At 32.1% G+C, this 20,048-nt stretch overlaps 1 protein-coding gene across 7 annotated transcripts in view; it reads left to right on the top strand.

The window, feature by feature from the left end:
* The window catches only part of RALGAPA1 (Ral GTPase activating protein catalytic alpha subunit 1), a 229,977-nt gene that overhangs the window by 93,326 nt on the left and 116,603 nt on the right, over window positions 1-20,048 (top strand). For 4 of the 7 annotated variants that reach the window (XR_896904.2, XM_011376608.2, XM_011376598.2 and 1 more), the window contains exons 17-24: window positions 5,137-6,669; window positions 8,416-8,540; window positions 9,581-9,797; window positions 10,851-11,027; window positions 15,493-15,645; window positions 18,287-18,480; window positions 18,737-18,835; window positions 19,340-19,495. Coding sequence is in view for 6 of the 7 variants with exons in the window: in XM_011376608.2 (XP_011374910.1) it covers window positions 5,137-6,669; window positions 8,416-8,540; window positions 9,581-9,797; window positions 10,851-11,027; window positions 15,493-15,645; window positions 18,287-18,480; window positions 18,737-18,835; window positions 19,340-19,495 (2,654 nt within the window). In the remaining variant the exon portion in view is untranslated. Of the gene's footprint in view, window positions 1-5,136; window positions 6,670-7,342; window positions 7,424-8,415; window positions 8,541-9,580; window positions 9,798-10,850; window positions 11,028-15,492; window positions 15,646-18,286; window positions 18,481-18,736; window positions 18,836-19,339; window positions 19,496-20,048 lie in introns of all 7 variants that reach the window. The other 3 variants (XM_011376633.2, XM_011376626.2, XM_023522344.1) reach the window with 2 other exon arrangements.

Below are 20,048 nucleotides of genomic sequence, written 5' to 3' on the forward strand. Positions count from 1 at the left end.
AAGCTCTGAGGACTTGTTCAAAGGCATTGACACTGTGTCAGTGACATTAATTCTTAATATCAGACTCATCTCATAATGAAAGTATTTTTTTCCAAGCTCATGCTTGAGATTTTGATAGAATAGGCTGAGGGTTGCACAAGCAGCTAACATTTTTTAAAGCTCTACAAGTTAATACTGATGTCTATGCAAGCGCACTCTCCCTGCCTTTCTCTGGCACTAGATTGTACATCTGCACATTTGGTAGCCCAGTCTAGCAGTCTTTAATTTTCATGATAAACAGATTTGAGAGAAACCAGAAATCTCAGTAATTAATTGTTCGTAAGCAAATTAACTTTTACTGTCAAAAATAATACTTTAATGAAAGAAGGGATGTAAAAGAACAAAGCATGGTGGGCAATTGACTTTATACTTTTGCAGCTATTTCTTATTCTTTTCTAGTCGAGTACTATGAGTTTCTCACCCTGAAATTAAGTTCACAGACCCACTTTCTTCCAATTAGTTTTAAAACTGCTAATGTGTTTGCCATATTTGTTGCTGTTAAGACTCTTGTTTGTATAAGCCAGATTACGTAGACTGCTAATGTGACTAACAATGCTTCATTATTTGAATTGTGCTCTATAGAGCAAAATAGTTTCATCTATTTTCTGAGTATCAGGAGAACAAAGATGGTATCTTTCACACTTCATCCTGTTCCTAAATTCTGCCTGATCAAGAGAATTTTCCATCTCTAATCAAAAAGTAGGCCCTTTACACAATCAAGGAATTTCTTCTTATCAATATGTGATAGTAATCTTTTATAACTTTTTTATCTATAATTTACTGGTTCTAGCATAATTCTAAGTTGTGTTTGTTTTTGTTTTTTTTTTGCTGAAATAATTTTGTGTTCGTTTTTTAAAAAGTACCTCTCAAAAAAAATTTGAAGCTAGAAATTTGTCTGGAGATAGACAAATGACCAATTATCTTTTACGATACAAAAATTATAGTTTTGTTTATGAACATTCATGTTTATGAATGTTATGAATGTTCATAAACAGATAAAACTATAATTTTCGTATCGTAAAAGATACATTGGTCATTTGTCTATTTCCAGAATTTAAGAGTCAGCAAAATAATATTGGATAAGAGTAGAAGATAGTTTAGTAGTTTAAATTTTAGTGGTCTAATTAAAATTAATTGAGCTTGGTTTGTTGCTTTTCAGTCTTTTCATATGATTTCAGTGATGTAGATACTGCTTTGAATTACCTATAAATTGAGCATCTAATCTTAAAAAGACTAGTTTTTAGTAGCCTATATTAGTTATTTAATTGGAAACATAGATGCTCTATAATCCTTGCTTACTTTGAAGATAACGTTGCCATTTTTGCCCAAATAGGCCAAAAAAAATAATTACATAAAAGACATTGTCTTTTCCTTTAGGTAATTCCAGAAAAAAACCTGAGCTTCAAAATGGCATCAGTCTCTCTGTATGTTAATATAAGTGATTTTATGAATTCAGGAACTGTAAAAATATTATTACTGATATTTGTAATGGAGAACAGAATTTCACTTTGGTGAAAGGGATTTTGGCACTTGATTCTGTACCTAGTTTTAGAAATTACTAAAATTTTCTAGTAATATGATAGTATTGTAACTTAAGGAGTTTATTCCCCTGAGGGCCTAACTCAATATTTTGCTAATTAGCAACTGTTCATTTTTAATGAACAGTTTAAAGAGCAAAAGACATGCTTTTCTTCTACAACTGTTTATTGAGCCCCTATTATGTTATAAGAGCTATTTTAAGCAGTGGTGATAATATGTTAATACAAAACATAAATTCTAGTGGAAAGAATTTTTTTTATACATTAAACACTAATATTACACTTTTAATTTACAGTTTTTCTTTTGAAATAGCAAAGTTTTCCTTGAAACAGAATATTCAGAAAAAAAACTAGTTTTTAATCTAGAAATAATTTCCAACACTTTAATGCTAAACATATTAAGGCAATCCAAAGATAAAATTTGACATCTCTGTACTTTGTAGGATCTATAGGAAGCATTTTCTCAATGTTCAAAAGCTTTTTTTAGTTTGTTAAACTTTTTTCTTGGTTTGCTCATTCAGTGTTTACTAACACTTTAGATTAAACCAATTTAATTTAGAGACTGGTATTATTCAAGGTAAAATGTAAGCAACATAGTTAAATTATTGTGAAGGCCATTTTTGTTTAAACCTGATGCCACCATTATTTTTGGCTATCCAATACAAAGTTTGTCCATTGTTTTTTTCTGTATAATTTACAAACATTTGTTTTTGACTGTTATTATTTCTAAGATTTTTTTATACAGATAAATTTTCTTAATAATACAGTTTTTACCAATTTAAAGAATTTGTTTCATAAATATATAACATTATTATTCAAGAGAATAAGAACATGGTCTAATTTTTGCCTTACTCGATATCCCAGCTCTCTACTTTCTAGTTGTGTAACCTCAGACAAGTCATTTAAATAGTTTCTTCATTTTTAAAAGGGGATAATTACACTTCACAGAGTTGTTGTGAGGATTAAATGACTATATTTAAGATGCTTAGAAATGCCTAGCATGTAGAAAAGACTATATATGGTTTAGCTGTCATTTAGTCCTTAACAAAATCCTATTATATTTAAGACCTGGTAGAGTCAGTTATGCATAATTCAAGTGCTGACATTGGTTTCCTGTCACCATTATTTTCTTCTTCGATTTTATGCAGTTAATATTGTCGTTTGCTCATGTAAGAACTATATTTAAAACTTAAAACATTCAAAAAGTTTTTTGTTTAAATTTTCTAACAGTACATTATTGGTAGAAAAATATTGGTTTATTCTTTTTAAAGCCGTCTCCCTCATAAACTTGCATAAAAGTTTTAGATACTCATATGTGATAACAAAAGTTTAGGAAAAAAATACTTTGGCTGAAATAATGGTTAAATTTTCTAATATTCAAGGTGAGGATTGGGTTTTGGAAGAAAGTCCTAAAAACAGAACTTCACAGTAATCTCTACTGCCTTCTTTAGAATGGAAAAATTATGAAATACCAGTAAACTAAAAATTAAAATTAATATTCTACTTTTTTTCTGAAGTTCATGTATTTGCTAGTCTCATAATATTAGATTTTAAGAAGATTTTAAGATTTCGATTTTGAATTTGGAGCTGATAAAATTTCAACTATAAAATTTTAAAGAATTTTTTACATAAAAGTTATATAGTATTTGTCATAACTTTGCTGTCATAACTTTATATAGTATTTGTCATAATATTCCTATTAGAATATTTTGTGGAAAGAAACTAATCTCTGTTCTCTAGGCAGAAGTTATTTGAATGGATTATGAGAGATATAACAAACCAAAATACTTATATTTATCAAGATGCACAAATATGCATTAGTTATCTTCTGCAGTAATAAATAATAAGTATAAATACATAAATGTGAAGATTCTGAGGAAATGGTTTGCTTCTCATTTAGAAGAATTTCTAAGTGGAATGTATGAAGAAGACACCCAGTGTCATTTTTTTAAAGTATTATACCCCCTTCGGCCTAATGTTAAAAGAAATTAATTGTTTCAACTTTAGGAGATACTGCGTATTTGAGCTATGTTGGTTGGCTAAACATGTATCTTCAGGAATATAGTGGAATCTTGACATAATACAAATCTCTCTTGATCCGAATTTAGTATAAAGTGGTTCCTTTTGAATATCAAAGAGGGTGATATGAATGAAATAGCAAGACTAGCCTCCTTTCATCCATAGCATGAATCCTGAGAATATTATGAATTACTGTCCCCATTTTATAAATGAGAAAACTGTTCTCAGAGTCTAGAGTAAAAAAACTTAAGTCATAGACCTAACAACATCAATAAATTACTTTGTGGTCTTGGAAAAGACACTGGCTTACTCTGCATCTAAATCTTTTCATTTTGATTATCCAGTTATAGTTCTGTTATTTGTAACCTTTGCATTACAGATCTCAGTGAGTAGCAATATCTGACTTTTTGACTTCGTCCTTTTTGTTACATTTTGCTGTCTTCTAAAAAAGTTTTTTTTAGTTATTTCTAGATAATGAAAAGTTCTTGATAACATACACTGTATTTTATTTCTAAAATTTCTATTTTGTATATATCTGTACAGTTAAATAGTATTTCATCTTGTAATTTTCAATTTCATAAATATTTTTGAGGATTTACCATTTATTTAGCACTTTAGGCAAGAAAAGCAATGTGAACACTAAGCCACCTTCTCAGACTTTATAAATTTGAGAAAGTGGCTTCACCTCTTTGGGCCTCAATTTCTACAGAGCTAAATTAGATGATCTGTAATGTCCACTTGTATTCTAAAAATCTGTAGTTTTTCCAAAGAGATGTAAGAAGATAAACGTACAGTTTTTAAGGCTTGATGGTTTAATGGAAAGGGCCAATGACAGGCAGAGATGGTTTCTTCTTAGTGTTTTAAAGGTTTTTGTTGTGTCATAGGTGAAAAAATACAATTAACTTTTTAACGATATTGATTTTATTTTTTAGGGATGAATAGATGTTAATACTATAATAAAATAAAGTAAAACACTTCATAGAACAGATAGTTTCCTGACAAAGAACTTTAGGAAGAGGGTGGAGATTTCCATTTGTAAGATGTGATCAAACAGATAGGCAAGATTTGAAGAAAAGATGATTCCTCTTGTCTGGTAAGGAAGGAAACAAGAATTTATGATACCCTCTAAGATTCTACAATGGGATATTTAGATCAGCTTTCTGTGTTAAGATCTACTTTTTCTGCTTGGAACTTAAATAAGTAGGAAAAATTGAATAGCAAGTTTGAATTGCTTGATTTATTGGCACAGCTCTATCTTTAACTGCACTTCCAAGTGTTTCATCACCTCACTGTCTTTCTGTGCATGTTAACATTTTAAAATGTATTCTAGTAGTTTTCTAATTCATTGACACTACATGCTGTTTTGGCTTGTGCCTGTCATTATTTAAAAACAGATTTTGTATTTTTAATAGATTTTCTTTCATTGAGCTTACAAAAATATCTCAGTTTTTTATTTTTAAGCATATGCTTAGAGTATGGTTGAAATTAATGCTTTTCATATTCATACAGTTCTACTCTACATAATTTTTCTTTCTTACAGATATTGATGATGCTCAAATACTTCCCCGCCCAACTAGAGTCAGACATTTCTCACAAAGTGAAGACACCGGAAATGAAGTTTTTGGTGCTTTGAATGAGGAGCAGCCACTGCCTCGAAGTAGCAGCACTTCTGACATCTTGGAACCATTCACTGTTGAACGAGCCAAAGGTGCAGTTCCTGTAATTGACAGTTCATCCCGTCATGCACCAAGCTTGCAGAGTTCCACAGAGGCTTCTTCAATAACTAGATCCACTGAAAGCCACATCACTGATACTCATAGTAGAGAGTCTTCTCTGGAAGTTGGTGATAGCATATATGACCATCTTTGTCACTTAATAGATCCAGTAGAACTTGCAGATTCAGCCTTTGAACAAATCCAGTACATTGACCTTGAAGGAGATGATGATCTTCTTTCCTCCCTGAAAGAATATTTTAAGGAAAACCAGGAAAATCACAGTAAAAATGAGTTAGGTAAAGATGCAGCTTCTCAGGAAGTGATTATTACAGTAAATAGGGATGAAAGGTCTTCTTTAGATAAATTAGAATACATAGACCAGGAAAGTAAATCAGAAGATATCCCCTCTTTTGTTGGGAATCCTGAAAACATACTGTTTCAAAAAGAACCAAACTCAGCTGTCTTCTTGAGTGATACTGCGCCTAACCAATTAGATAGTCTTACGAGAACAAAACCTTCTGAAAAATCTAAGCAACTAAACAATGATAAACAGTCATCAGAACCTAGTTCAGGTAGTCCTTGTGATAAAGAAAAGAGAAAATTTCTGTATAGGCAAGCAGCCACAGAATTAGATGCCTGTGTAGATGTAACACTAGTAGAAAAGGTTAAGGGTGTGCAAATTAATGAAAGAAAAACTGTCCCACATGTTATACATACCAAGAAAACCACACTAAAAGCACCCATTAACCGTAGAATGCCTCATGTTACAAACACTAGCAAGCTTTCTCCAACCAAAAGGAGCTTGTCTGAAACAGTAACTCATAGAGCCAAAATCATGAAAATCGCTACTAAAAAACGAAATAGTGTCCATGTTACTTTTAGACCATCTACTGAATCAGTTCAATTTTATAATCCTCTGGAAAACAAAGAGGCTCCATGGAAGACGAGACTGCGGAAACTCAGTGGCCTTAGTAGTAGCAGTAGCAGCACCAGCAACCCCCATACCAGCTCAAATAGTGTTACAGAGCTAGTAAAACCTGGTGTGTACAGGCCTCTAGATACAATTACTATGTCAGTAAGCAGTAAAACAATTAAGGAATCTACAGAGATTCCCACCATAGTACAAAAGGAAGGAATCGCAGGTAGCCAGTTAAGTAGTCGTAGTACTCTTAGGTCATCAGGTCATGAGGCAGGACTACCACAAGGCTCCCTGGGTGGCGTTTATAAAACTGTTGTACATGCTCTTTCAAAGCCGAAGGCAAATGTTTCCCCACAGAGGCAGAACAGAATGCCACCAGAGGCTCCACTGAGGGATCTGTACAGTCATGTAATGGGCTATTTTGGAAGGAAAGCTGCAGGTGAGCACTTACAGTGTGCAGAGCGCAAAAGGAGAAAGACAGCACCAGTTTGGCTTTATGCAACTGAAGCAAGCTATAAGCAATCAAAAAGCTTTGGGATGGTCACTGCTTTCTCTCTGTTTGGTTATGCATGCGCCTTTTCCCAGCTGTATTTTTCCCAGCATACAATGTTTATTTAAATTACTAATTTCCCTTATAAGGCATTTAGTTAAACCTCTTTGCTGCTGAACAGGATGGGAAAGAGGAAGATATAGGAAAATTTTAATGACCATTCAAAGGCTATCTAAATCGAATATTTTTGTGTGTGTGTGTATGTACTACAAGCCTTGAAATTAAGTTTACTGAGGAGTTGGAATACTTTCGCCCCCACCTCCCTATAGTTTGAGGGCACCAGCTGTATAAATGAGTTCATTTATTTTTACTGCTGATTTATTTGGTTTTATCTTTTTTCTTGGTAGAACATTACTTTGACATCATATAACATTATGGAAATCAAGGTCTACTCCCAGCACCAACATTTTTAATTATTACTGAAGAGGAAATTATTTCTTAAATCTCAAAGTGGATTTAGTTTCTTTTCATTTAAGTGATTTCCAAACAAAATTCATTTGTATAGAGTGCAAGTTATATCCTTGAAACACTTATCATTACTTTCTTTTTTCTGAGATTATAGATGTACATAAAGGTTTCATGATAGCCAATCATGATTTAAATATGGAACCTCTATGGACAGATTACAGAAAGCAAGATTATGGTAACTGTTTTATCTTGATTCAAATTTAAAATAACTTTACAGATATGAGAATTAACTTTCAGCAGTAAGGTAGGTTTTGATTTTATTTGTTTAACATGATTTTGTTAGCATGATTAACAGAACGCTGTATAATGAATGCAACTTGCATTGAGCCATTAATGCCACTTGAGGGCAGTATTTGACAGCTTAGCAAAGCCTGGCCCGTAATATAAAGATAATGGTATTTCACATTAAGCTCCTGACCATTGTATTTTCTTAACTTGAAATGCTTTGTAGTTCATTAGGAATATAAACAGTGCTGATTTTTCTTTAATTGCAGAGAAATCAACTTTTTAATAGCATAATAGTGAAATAATCTTATTTTCTAGAAATTAATTTCCGAAATGTAACACTTTCTTGGTAATGTAAATCATAATGTAGTCATTAAAAAAATCAAGATAACTATTTTGGTTTTTTTCCTTTTTACAGAAAAACCTTTGTGAAAATCTCTATTAAAACAATAAAATTAGATTTTGTAGTGAATAAGAACAAATGTCAAAATCATTGACTTTTTATTTATGAATAACTTAAATGCATTTATGTCCCACTGAGATTTGCCTAGATTCAAGGGATATATTTCTTGCAAATATTCTTTCAGGAAAAAGGAATTATAAATTATTAAGACTAAGTGGTAGCATAGTCGTAGGGAGAAAGATAAATATACCAGTTTCTTTATAGGCAATATTAACCTAACTCCAACTAGTGCTTATCTATAAGCTTTCTTGCTATTAAAGGTTATACTGAAGATTGACTAACATCTGCTTAGTTAAATAAAGTAAATATCAATTTACTAATTCTTAAATCTAAAAAGAGAGAAATTATTCATAAATGCATGTTTGGCAAATAATTGATATGGCATAGGTAATTTATTTTGGGTTGTTTTTGTTTGTTTCAAATTTAGAAAATGCAGTTAAGTCTTTCCTTACTATATATGGTTATTTATTTATTTTTAGTCAATAAAGAGGACATGAGCCAAAAACTGCCTCCTCTTAATAATGATATTGGCAGCAGCAATGCTAATGTTCCAGATCTGATGGATGAGTTTATAGCAGAACGACTTCGAAGTGGTAATGCCTCAGTAAGTATTATTTTGTTTATTTGATTTTAGAGAGGAGAGTAGAGAAACTACAAAATACATACTTGTACATGTATATGTATATAATATATGTGGGAATTTTTATTCAAAACAACCTTCCCCCCAAATTTAACCATTTTTTAAATTAAAATTTTAAAATTATATTTTGTAGTATTTTTTATTCAAAGATACATAAAACAAGCATGCTTATGGTTTTGACCAGAGTGAATGGAATACCTGTTGGCTCAGCTACTGAGGTGAAAAACAGAGGGAGAGGCTAGCCTCTCCCTCTGTTTTTCACCTTGCTCATAGGTTGTTCTGGTGTCTGTTGCCAGTCCTCAGCAGGAAAATGGGTTTTCTGACCAAACTCCTGTAATTTTGATAGCATAAATATTGATTGCTTAATCATTCCAGATAACTTTGGAATAGATTTTAAAGTTATCTTTGAGTTTTAGAATTTATGGCAAATTAAAATTGAAGCAATTTTAACCCTAATAATGCTTATTTGGTAAAGACAAATATATGCTGAACTACTTTTTTTGAATGGTCATATTCCATTTGGGTTTCAGCTTGTCTTTAGTAAAAGTCTGTGGGTCCATTACATTTCCTTTTTTTTTTTTTAGTTCAGTGTTTTTTCTTGAGTGAGAAAAAATTATAGAATCATTATATATAATCATTATAGAATGATATCTTTGCATCATTCTTTTCTTCCTCTACTCCATTCTGATTGCTGCTGCTTTTTCCATTTGAATATTTTGTTCTATGTCTTAATGTATATTCACTTCGTAGATCCTTTTGGGGCTTCAGAGTCTCATGCCTAGCACCATCTGATATTTGGGTCTTTGCTTCAGGCAGACCAACAGTAGTTCAGGCTCTCGTTCCATACAATTATATAGATTGTTTGGTTAGTGTACTTTCCCCCTCCTACTTCAGGCCCTAAATCTCAACATTTATTGTGATAATTGTCTTGGAAATTCAAGTTTTCAGATCTTTAATGAGAATTTAAAAACCTTTTTTTCATGATAAATCTCTCTTGAATTTAGACTATGACAAGAAGAGGAAGTAGTCCAGGCAGCCTGGAAATTCCCAAAGACCTCCCTGATATGCTAAACAAGCAGAACCAAATGCGCCCTATTGATGACCCAGGTGTACCTTCAGAATGGACATCTCCTGCAAGTGCAGGGAGCAGTGATCTTATCAGCTCAGACAGTCATTCAGATTCTTTCAGTGCTTTTCAATATGATGGCCGAAAATTCGACAGCAAGTATCTTACTCTATTTTAACAATATGGGGTTTTCGTTGATTTCTCTTCAAGACTGACTTGTAGATCATGTAACCATCACCTTCCTCTGTAATGTTACTTAGACAAGGGGTTTCTACATATTTTTATTTCATTTTTTAGTGAAATTCCAAGGGAAGTTTTAGGGAATCACTTCAAATTGGGACCATTGTTTTACTAAACTCAAGACACTTAAAAAAAAGCAAAAAATACTGTTCTTTCCTAAAACAAATGATATTTTAAAACCAAAAATGTAGAAAAGAAAAAAACATTAGAGTAGACTTGATGTTAAAGGATAGTCATGGTTATGAGTTGGAAATATTTTGTGCACTCATATTTGGGAATTACTGTCTAGTTACATCTAGTGCTTCAGTATGTTCAGTACAGTTATGTTCAATGCTACGGTACCCAGAACGTTTCTTGAATAATCATTTCATGTTAAAATGACATCAGTGATATTATTTGGTCCTATGTCACTACCATATAGCTTTTTTTCTGTAATTATATATTACACTTGGCAGTCAGTAAAGGGTACCAGAATTTTTTTTAAAAAAGTCAAAACCTTGGAAACCAAGTTTTTGAAGGGCTAGGAGATACATTGGAGAATTACATGTTTCCTGCCCTTATGGATTATATACTGCTCTGATCTCAGACTGGGAATATGATTTAAAAGAAAAATAATTTTTATCATCTATATATGTCCATTTTTATTATCTATACCTGTACTAGAAATTATAAAATACTTGAAAAGCAGTAAATATATTACCAGCTATCAGAAAATATGGATAAGAATAGTGATGATATGTCTTTTATCATTATTGTTAATAATAAGCTATGAGAACCTTTAAAAATTTGTTTCTAATTATAAACTTCATAATGTTAACATTATTTATACTTGCCTGAGTGGTATATAAATAGAATAGATTTAGAGAGAATGTTAATGTTAAATCATTTTGCTGAAGTAGCTGTGTCTCTTATAAATATTTTTGTTCCATGATTGGCACTTCCATATACTAGCATTTCTTTTTCTATAGATTTTGGCTTTGGAACTGATACTGGGATTGCATCCTCTGCTGATGTGGATTCAAGTTCTGGCCATCATCAGAGTGCTGAAGAACAAGAAGTAGCTAGTCTAACAACTCTTCACATAGATTCAGAAACAAGCAGTCTTAATCAACAAGCTTTTTCTGCTGAAGTTGCAACGGTTACTGGTAAAGTTACTCAAGGGAATGTATTCTTTTTTTTTTTCGGTCTCCATGTGGCTTCTTCTTTATATCCTTAGTTATAGGAGTTCTGTTCAGCTAGTGTTCAGGTGGTTCTCCAGGTTGATTATTCTATAATTAATTTAGTCATAATTTTGATGTGGCTCTGTGATGTAAGCACAGTGCTTACCTACTCTGCCGTCTTGACCTGAACCTCGAGAATGTATTCCTTAAATACATTTTTTAAGCCACCAAAGAATCTGTTTAGAATTTCATTTGATAGATTTTAAGTATTATTTATTACTTAAATAAGTATTATTTATTATTATTTAAGTAAAATTTTTTTTACTCATTTTGTAATAATGGAGAGAAGAAAACATCAACATAAGAATTTCTTGACCTGGAATCTACATGGATAAGCTTCAGGGGACTGTATGAACAACTAATATTGTATGCAAAATTTGTATGTGTTTGTACCAGAGCCCTCCCTGCAGCGATTTTTAAATAGCTAACCCAAAAGAGGTTACGAACTGCTGTACTATACCTTTTTCATTGTCTTTCAAAGTCAACTTAGATTTTTATAGATTCCTTTGGCAAAGTAGTTATTATAGAATATGTAGAACAATTGCCTATTAGAAGGCCTGTTTTTCAGTGTACTTATATTCTATGTTTATACACTAAATTATCCTTTTCGGTAACTTTTTACATGTGGTCTAATCCAACAATCGTGAAATGCAGGATACAGTTATTGCAAAGTTAGTACAATGACCACAGGGAGCTTGAGCAGCTAATGGTCCATAGTTCAGGAGGTCCACTGTGTGAGCCAGATTTACTCTGGTTTCCACTGCAGTTTGATGCCCTTTGGTGGGTTATTATCCTTTCCAGTTTAAATATTAATAGGGTGGTTTGAGCATCCTGTGGTTGGCAGGAACTTGCAAGACTAGAACAGAGATTTCTGCATGTCTGAATTAGGCATATTTCCTCAGCCAAACCAAAGAGTAAAATACTCAATAGGCAAGAACCCATCCTGTTTTTCACAGACTAGTTTTTCCACATCTTTTCTATCAGGATAAGTAAGAACTTTAGCCTGTCCAATTGCAGAATGAGGGCTGAGTGGAGGATAGGAGCCAATGGGTTAGTTAGATCAACAGTCCTATTATTACAGATTTTAAATTATTTAAAAATTTCTGAGAAAATTCCTATTTTATAATAAGTAATTTTTACTATAGCTGTCCTTAAAAATCAGATGAAAAGATACTCAACATTACTAATAATCAGGAAATGTAAATAAAAACCATGAGATACCACTACACACATAATGAAACAGCTCATGTTAAAAACACTGACAATACCAAGCTTTGAAGAGGGTTGGAATATTTGGAATTATCATACATTACTAATGGGAATGCAGAATGATAGAGCCACGCTGTAAAATTCTAGCAGTATCTTTTAAAATTAAACATCTATTTATCATATGACCATTCCTAGGTATTCACCTCAGACAGTTTTATGTGAAAGTTCATGGCAGCATTATTCACAGTAGCTAAAACAGCACAAATGTTGATTAAACAGTGAATGGATAATCAAATTGTGATGCGTTCATTCATTGAATATTGTTTGGATTAGTACTCAATAAAAAAATATTAATATATGCAAAATCATAACTGACTCACAAACATGCTAAATAAGAGAATTCAAATACAAAAGACTACGTTCCATACTTTATTATTCCATGTATTGGAAGCTCCAGAAAAGACAAAACTGTAGTGACAAAGCAGATCACTGATTACTTGGAGTGAGCTGGGAGTAGCAAGTTTTTAGTGGTGATGAACTGTTAATATATTTTGTTGATTACATGACTGTACAATTGCCAAATTCATTTCACTGAACACTTTAAATGGGAGAATAAAAATAATGGGGTTTTATGTTCTACTGTGACACAAATTTTAATATTATCAAAAATAAATTTTTGAACAGTGTAGTGAGATTACTGAACCTTGAAAAAAGTGGAATTTCAAGGTAGAATTAATGAACTGCCTGAGAAATTTCCTCACTTAGAGATCCACTGCATAATTCTCTGAGCCTGTGACTCAAAAGAATTCCATCATATGTCTCTGTCTTAATCTGGAGTCTAGCAGGTTTTTTGAAGGAAGGAAGAGTTTCTAAATGTAACTGTTGGTGAATTAGAGGTATTTCCCACATAAGCCATTTTCTAGTTTTCTTTAAGCTATTTAAAAGATTATAATATATAAAAAAAAATGTGATCGCACCTTATTTCTTTTTAGTCATCAAAAATAGAATTTGACATGAAAATTCTTTTGAAAATAAAACTTGATATGTGTAGAGAACTTGTTTAAGGTTTTTGCCTCAGTATGATTTTTGGATAATTCAATGTCTAAGAATTTTTAATATCTATGTAGTGTATATTTACTATACATAGTGACTATTTCTAGGACTCTAAGAATTTTTATTAGAAATTCTAATCTTAATCAGTGCCATTGGTAATAATGTAGAGGTGTTTGTCTAAGAAACTAAAGCAATTGTTAGACTGATTGATATCGGTTTAGAGCACATAAAATTCAGCAAACAGTACAACTCCATATATACAAACTATTCAATATAATTTTCTGAAGGTGAAGTTTGCATGTTTTATCACACTATTAACTTTGAGAATAGCTGTATTCTATCAAAGGATATAGGAGTCCTGCAATCTTCTATTTTCCTGTAATTTTTTCAGAAACTAAAAGAAATCTCATATAGGAGTTAAAAACAAATTAACCTGTTTTCAGGGTGTGACTATCTTTATAGCAATATTTTTTTTCTATTTTAAAAAATTAAGAGGAAAATGCCTATAAGTCAGCCATTATCGATTGTTATTAATAACATTAAATGCAGTAATGATTCTCTAATAGCTAATCTTAATTAAAACATTTCTTGGTCTCAGTTCTCAAAACTGAATCAGATTTTTATGGATGAAGTAATAAATGGAGAAAAGAAATAGATTTGTATTGCAAAGCAGTTGACTAAAAGACTAATTTTTTGGGTCACATAAAGTTTTTGATAAATATCGAGGAGATTGTTTTCATTGTGCCCTCAGCAGTTTGTGTTTATATTAAGGTATAGAATCCTTAAGTTTCTGTAGCTGTCCTTTAACATGACTTTGCGCTGCATGAATTTGCCCCAAATCTCAAATGAAGGACAGGAAACTTACACCTACGGTGTATCATAATTGAGCCCAGATATAGAGTTGTAAGACTATCATTCAATAGGCATTTATAGCTCTATATGTACTTTTTAAGGCATTTATTATGTTATAATGTAGAATGACAAGGGCAGAGTGTTTTGATTATTGAGTCCAGAATATTGATATTTCTTTGCCAGAAAGAAGCTTAAAAATTAAATGAAGACTTAATATTTTAACTGCAGCGCTTCAGTACAGCCACCACCAATTGTTCAGTACAGTATTAATTTATGCTATACATAATTTAAAATAACAGGAATGCCTGCCACGTGCCAGACATTTTACTAGGCACTGGCAATACTGCAGTATATAACATAGATTCAGTCCTGTTTTTATAAAGTATGTGCACTACTGAAGGTTATTTAGAACTAAACAGGCAGTTTCAAGTCAGTGTGACAATTGGTATAATGAGGAGGTACAAGGACTTATAGCAGAGACTCTTTATACACACTGGGTAGGTCCGGATTAGACAGTGTCTAAAATGAAACCTGAAAAATAAATAGAAGTTAACCAGACCTAAAAGAACAGGATTAGGACTTCTTGTAAAGGAAAAACATGTAAAAGGCTAGAGGTATGTTACATTCTGCTATATATCAGTAGTTTATTTTCTATGGCTAGAATTTAAAAATACTAGAGGGATTGTGGAGCAGTAAGAAAGTTGCAGAAAGACCGGAAAACCACACTAAGAAATTTGGGCTTATGCTGAGGCCACTAAGGAGCCATAGAAGGACTTTAAATGAGGGAGTGATATTAGATTAGATTTTTAGATCTTTTTGCTGCTTTATGGAGAATGGTTTGGGAAGAAGGAATAGGGGTGAGAGGGAGACTAAAGGCTAGGACCACCAGGGACCCCTGTAATTCAGGCTACCAATGATAGGAGCATATAGAGCCACAATAAGCAAGTTCTTCTCTTGAACCGCCCCATGTTTGAAGTAAATGCAGTAGAGTAGTAGTGGGTATCAGAGTTTCTATAGCTGGACCACGAGTGGGAGTAGAGATTCTAGCTCTTACTGATATGTCCATTTCTGATTCCATTGTAGTCCCATTGTAGACATTAGAAGAGACCCCTGGATAAAAAGTTTTGTATAATATTATGATTTTTACCTCTTTTGCCAAGTTATAACCTTTTTAATCTTTTGATGTTTTTCATTTGTTTATTAGAGCTTTAAGCATTATATCTTAGAAGATATTAAATATCCTCTTTGTGGTAATTTTATGAAATTATATTTACAGGTTCAGAAAGTGCTTCTCCAGTTCATTCTGCTCTGGGATCCAGATCACAAACACCTTCTCCTTCCACTTTGAATGTAGATCATATGGAACAGAAAGATCTACAGCTCGATGAGAAACTCCACCACTCTGTTCTTCAGACGCCAGATGACCTAGGCAATAGTTGGAAATTAAATATTTCCCATTTCTCCTTTTAAGGCATTAGTGTCAGGAGGTCTTAAAATAAGGCATCTTAAATCTGATTATGTATTATACATATTTATTATGTATTATTGTAAGCCATTAGACTTTTCTAAGACTTTTGGAAATTTGTTACTTTAACATTTTTCTTGCTCTTAAAGGAAGATATTTATACTCTGATGTTTGTTACTCATTATTTTATTATAGTTGATTACAGTCCTGGCATTAGTGATTGCATTAATTATGTATGTTACATTATCATTGATACAGTGCCATTCATTTCCTAAAGCAGGAAATTCATAATTTGGCATCATTATTCTTAATGTTGTATCTGAAGAACCTGCTGACTCACAGGAGAAAGTAGTAGCATTATCATTTGCTAATCAAGTTTTCAGTGAAACAATTGATCAGATCAGTAATTCTTTATTGATTTTGATTCTGCAAGTGTATCAAATTAAAAATAGGCCATCCAAATGAAGTATTTTTATTTTTACGTAAATGTTCAAAAGTGACTAGGAAACCGTAGAAACTGCAAATTTTTAAAAAAGTTATTTTTGCTAAGTCCTACATGATATAATAAGCATCAGGATAAAAAGTCTTTTGCAAATACACCAAAAACTTTGGTCAAAGACGTGGTTGATGAGATATTTACAATGAATAATATGAAATGCCAGTTTTCATTGGTAATACAGCATATTTACTGTATGGCCAAAGGAAGAAATTTCAAGTCATGTAACTTCTGGCTTTTTCTTTTTAAGGTACTCATTCTCTAAATATGCAATTACCTTGCAATTACATAGCCCCAATTTTCTGGTTTGTGGGTTGTTTCTGACCTTTTCTTTCCTCCTTTGGCCTGCAAGTTTTTGTTGTTCAGTTTTCTTACTGACATTTGGAAAACAATTTTAACTTTTAGAAAACTTACAAAATTAGTAAAATGAATACCCATAAACCCATCAGATAAATTCACCAGTTAGTATTTTGCCACTGTAACTCTTTGTATCTACATATACACACACAAAAAAAATCCCACACTAGGGTTTTTTTTTTTTTTCTGAGCCATTTAAGAATGAATTGGCAAATATCACACCCTTTACACCTAAACACTTGAGCGACAATGTCCTAAGAATAAGTGTACATTTCCTTCATGACCACAGTATAATGGCCACATTTAGGATATTTAACGTGGATACATCACTGCAATTTCAGTCCATAATTAGAGTTTCTCAGTCATCCCAATAATATTTTTGATAATTGCTTCACACCACAGCTAGCCCAGTTCAGGATTTAAAGAAGACTCATACATCATTGCTTTGTAATAATTTAAAATTTTGTTAGCTTTACTTTGAGAAGGATTAGTTATAGACGAAGCAGTTGATTTATCACTGTATTATGAAGGATCTATGGAGAGGGGAGATGTTAACAATGATAGTTAAAACAGGCTTTTTAAATTTTTATTTTAGTGGATTTACACCAGAAGCCTATTTTTAATGATCGTGAAATAGGGGGTGGCTCCATAGTGTAATGGTTAGCACGTCTGCTTTACATGCAGAAGGTCCTAGGTTCGCGCCTAAGGTGGAACCACAGACCATACCCCAGGTGCGCCAGGCCCTAGGTGTGTGCCGTGAGCTCGTGGGAGGAGACTCCCTGCCCTCAGAGAGCCAGTTCTTTAAAAAAAAAAAAAAAAGGGAGACGGCAATATCCGTAGATCAGAGGTGGAAAGGGGGGGGAATCAAAGAGGGAGAAAAATAATAATAATAACATCATTTATTGTACACTTTACATGCAAAGAAAAAAGGTAAACATTAAGAGTAAAGGCTGTACGTATCCTAAGAACAGACTCGTAAATTATCAGTACATGAGATTTTATCAAGCTGAAAAAATATTTACTGACTTTCTAATGATTTCGCCTTTTCTGCTAAATACACTGAATAGAATAATGGATTTTTTTTTAAGCTAGAGAAGACATATAATAATATCTAGCTAAACCATCTATTTTACAGATTTAAGTAGATAGCCTTAGGGAGGTTATTAAATAATGCGGATATCACATAATTGGTGACAGAAATGACACTAGGATCCAAGGTTACTTATATTTCTTACATGTAATCTTGCCAATATTAAATAAAAATATAATTATGGAAATTTTAGATTGTTAAATTTTAGTAAAAATGTATATTTTTCCATGTCATTGTGATATCCCTTTTAATGCTAGGTCAGATGTAATTGTGAAATATATTTCTCTGGAAATTTTAACTATACAAACAGGCTTATGAAGACTTCCTACAGAATCTGCCTAGTAGTTATTAGAATATGTAGTTATAAATATGATCTTTATATCAAGAAATAAATTTCTCCATCTGATAGCTACATCATTCCCTCCTTGGGTAAATCTAAACAGAAGCACTATTGAATAAGTAATTATTACCATAATGAGGAATTATGAACTGGTGATGTTTTGACCTTATCAGGGAAAAATGACACATGCATATTGACATTTCTTTTACACTTTTGTAGATATTATACACTTTCGTAGATATTTAAGGTTAATTTAACTCGTGTTTTTGTGATCAATTCTCTAGAATGATTATTGACACTTATATATTATTTTTTTCTATAGAAATCAGTGAATTTCCATCTGAATGTTGTAGTGTGATGGCAGGGGGTACTCTCACAGGATGGCATGCTGATGTTGCTACTGTTATGTGGCGAAGAATGCTAGGCATTTTGGGAGATGTCAATGCTATTATGGATCCTGAAATACATGCTCAAGTTTTCGATTACCTCTGTGAACTTTGGCAGAATTTAGCTAAGGTAAAAAAAGAAGAGATGTAAGGGAAGAAGGGAAAGTAAAATAAAATATTAAGAACTAGAAGCTTTAAATAACACTTCCACACACACACACCCACCCTTTTACTAGAAACTTGTGCCTACCATGTTGAAGTTACTTAACCATGATTAAATATGTAGTTTGTGGTAGATACTGCACTTGACCTCAAGCTTAAGATAAAACAGATTGGAAGAGAGAAGACTTCTCATAGGTTTGTTGCATTTTATTTGAAAATTACAGATTAGAGATAACCTTGGCATTTCGGCTGATAACCTGACCTCCCCTTCTCCACCAGTTTTGATTCCTCCACTAAGAATTCTTACACCTTGGCTTTTCAAGGTAAGCTTAATATGTAAAATATTAATTTAAAAGTTTCATTTAGCAAATTAACATGTGGTCAGTCTTAAACTTGTGATAGATATTTGAGCTATGTATAGTCTTCTAGAGCACTTAGTTATTAGGGGTTATATGAAAAGACTAGGCGTGCAAAATTATTATACAGGATGCATCATTTTTATAGAAAATTTGTTTTATTGTATTTAGGTGAAATATAAACCTCGAATTTTTGTCACAATATGTAAGTACTTTTAAAGATGTAATTCTTTTAAGTATCACTTGATATGTTTAGTGCATTTTCCTAAGTGAAGCAATGTATGATTATTCACACATATGTTGTATCATTTTAATAATAATAGTTTCAGTAATCCTGATATTTAATTCAGTAGAGAAATTGGGCCAACAGAGAAATAAATGATAGCAAATATATTGCTTACTATGTTCAAATGTTTAAGATTTAACAATATTTGTTTTTTTAGTATTAAAACCAACATCCTTTAATTGTAGGCAACCATGTTGACTGATAAATATAAGCAAGGTAAATTACATGCTTATAAACTTATTTGTAATACAATGAAAAGAAGACAAGATGTTTCTCCAAATAGAGATTTTCTAACACATTTCTACAATATAATGCATTGTGGATTACTTCATATCGACCAGGTAAATATATTTTTTCTAACAAGTTCTTTTGTGAGTTTATTTTTCATTCTCTATTCTGGTACTTAACTTGACATTTGAGGTCTATAATTAAAAATATCTCCTTATGTAGTGGTTTATTTACAAGCGTCTTCCATTTTATGACCTCATTTGTTTTTGAAACATAGGCAAAAAACAAGCTGTTGTAGTTAGGGGATTGACTTGATTATTAAATACATCATTCGTCTTATGTTATACCAACTAGTTCACTTTTTGAAGAGATTAAACCATTCTTTGCTTGGGTTGACAGCATCTTCTTTTAATCTCCTAATGTACTTCTTCTTAGGCGTTTTGTAGTTGTTACTTTATAATTATCACTTGAAGCATATAGATTTGCTCATCTAGTCATACAGCAGTCAGGTTTTTTCCACTCTTAAGAGTCAGCTCATCACATTTTCTTATTACCATAAGTTATATTAGCATAGTGACAATTTATTGACTTGGCATTTGTATCAGTCACAATCATTACATTATATAGTCATAATTTTGACTCTAGAACATTACTTCAGGGGTCTTG

The sequence above is a fragment of the Pteropus vampyrus genome, unplaced genomic scaffold (assembly GCF_000151845.1).
Source record: "Pteropus vampyrus isolate Shadow unplaced genomic scaffold, Pvam_2.0 Scaffold10, whole genome shotgun sequence".
In the NCBI taxonomy this organism is placed as follows: Eukaryota; Metazoa; Chordata; class Mammalia; order Chiroptera; family Pteropodidae; genus Pteropus; species Pteropus vampyrus.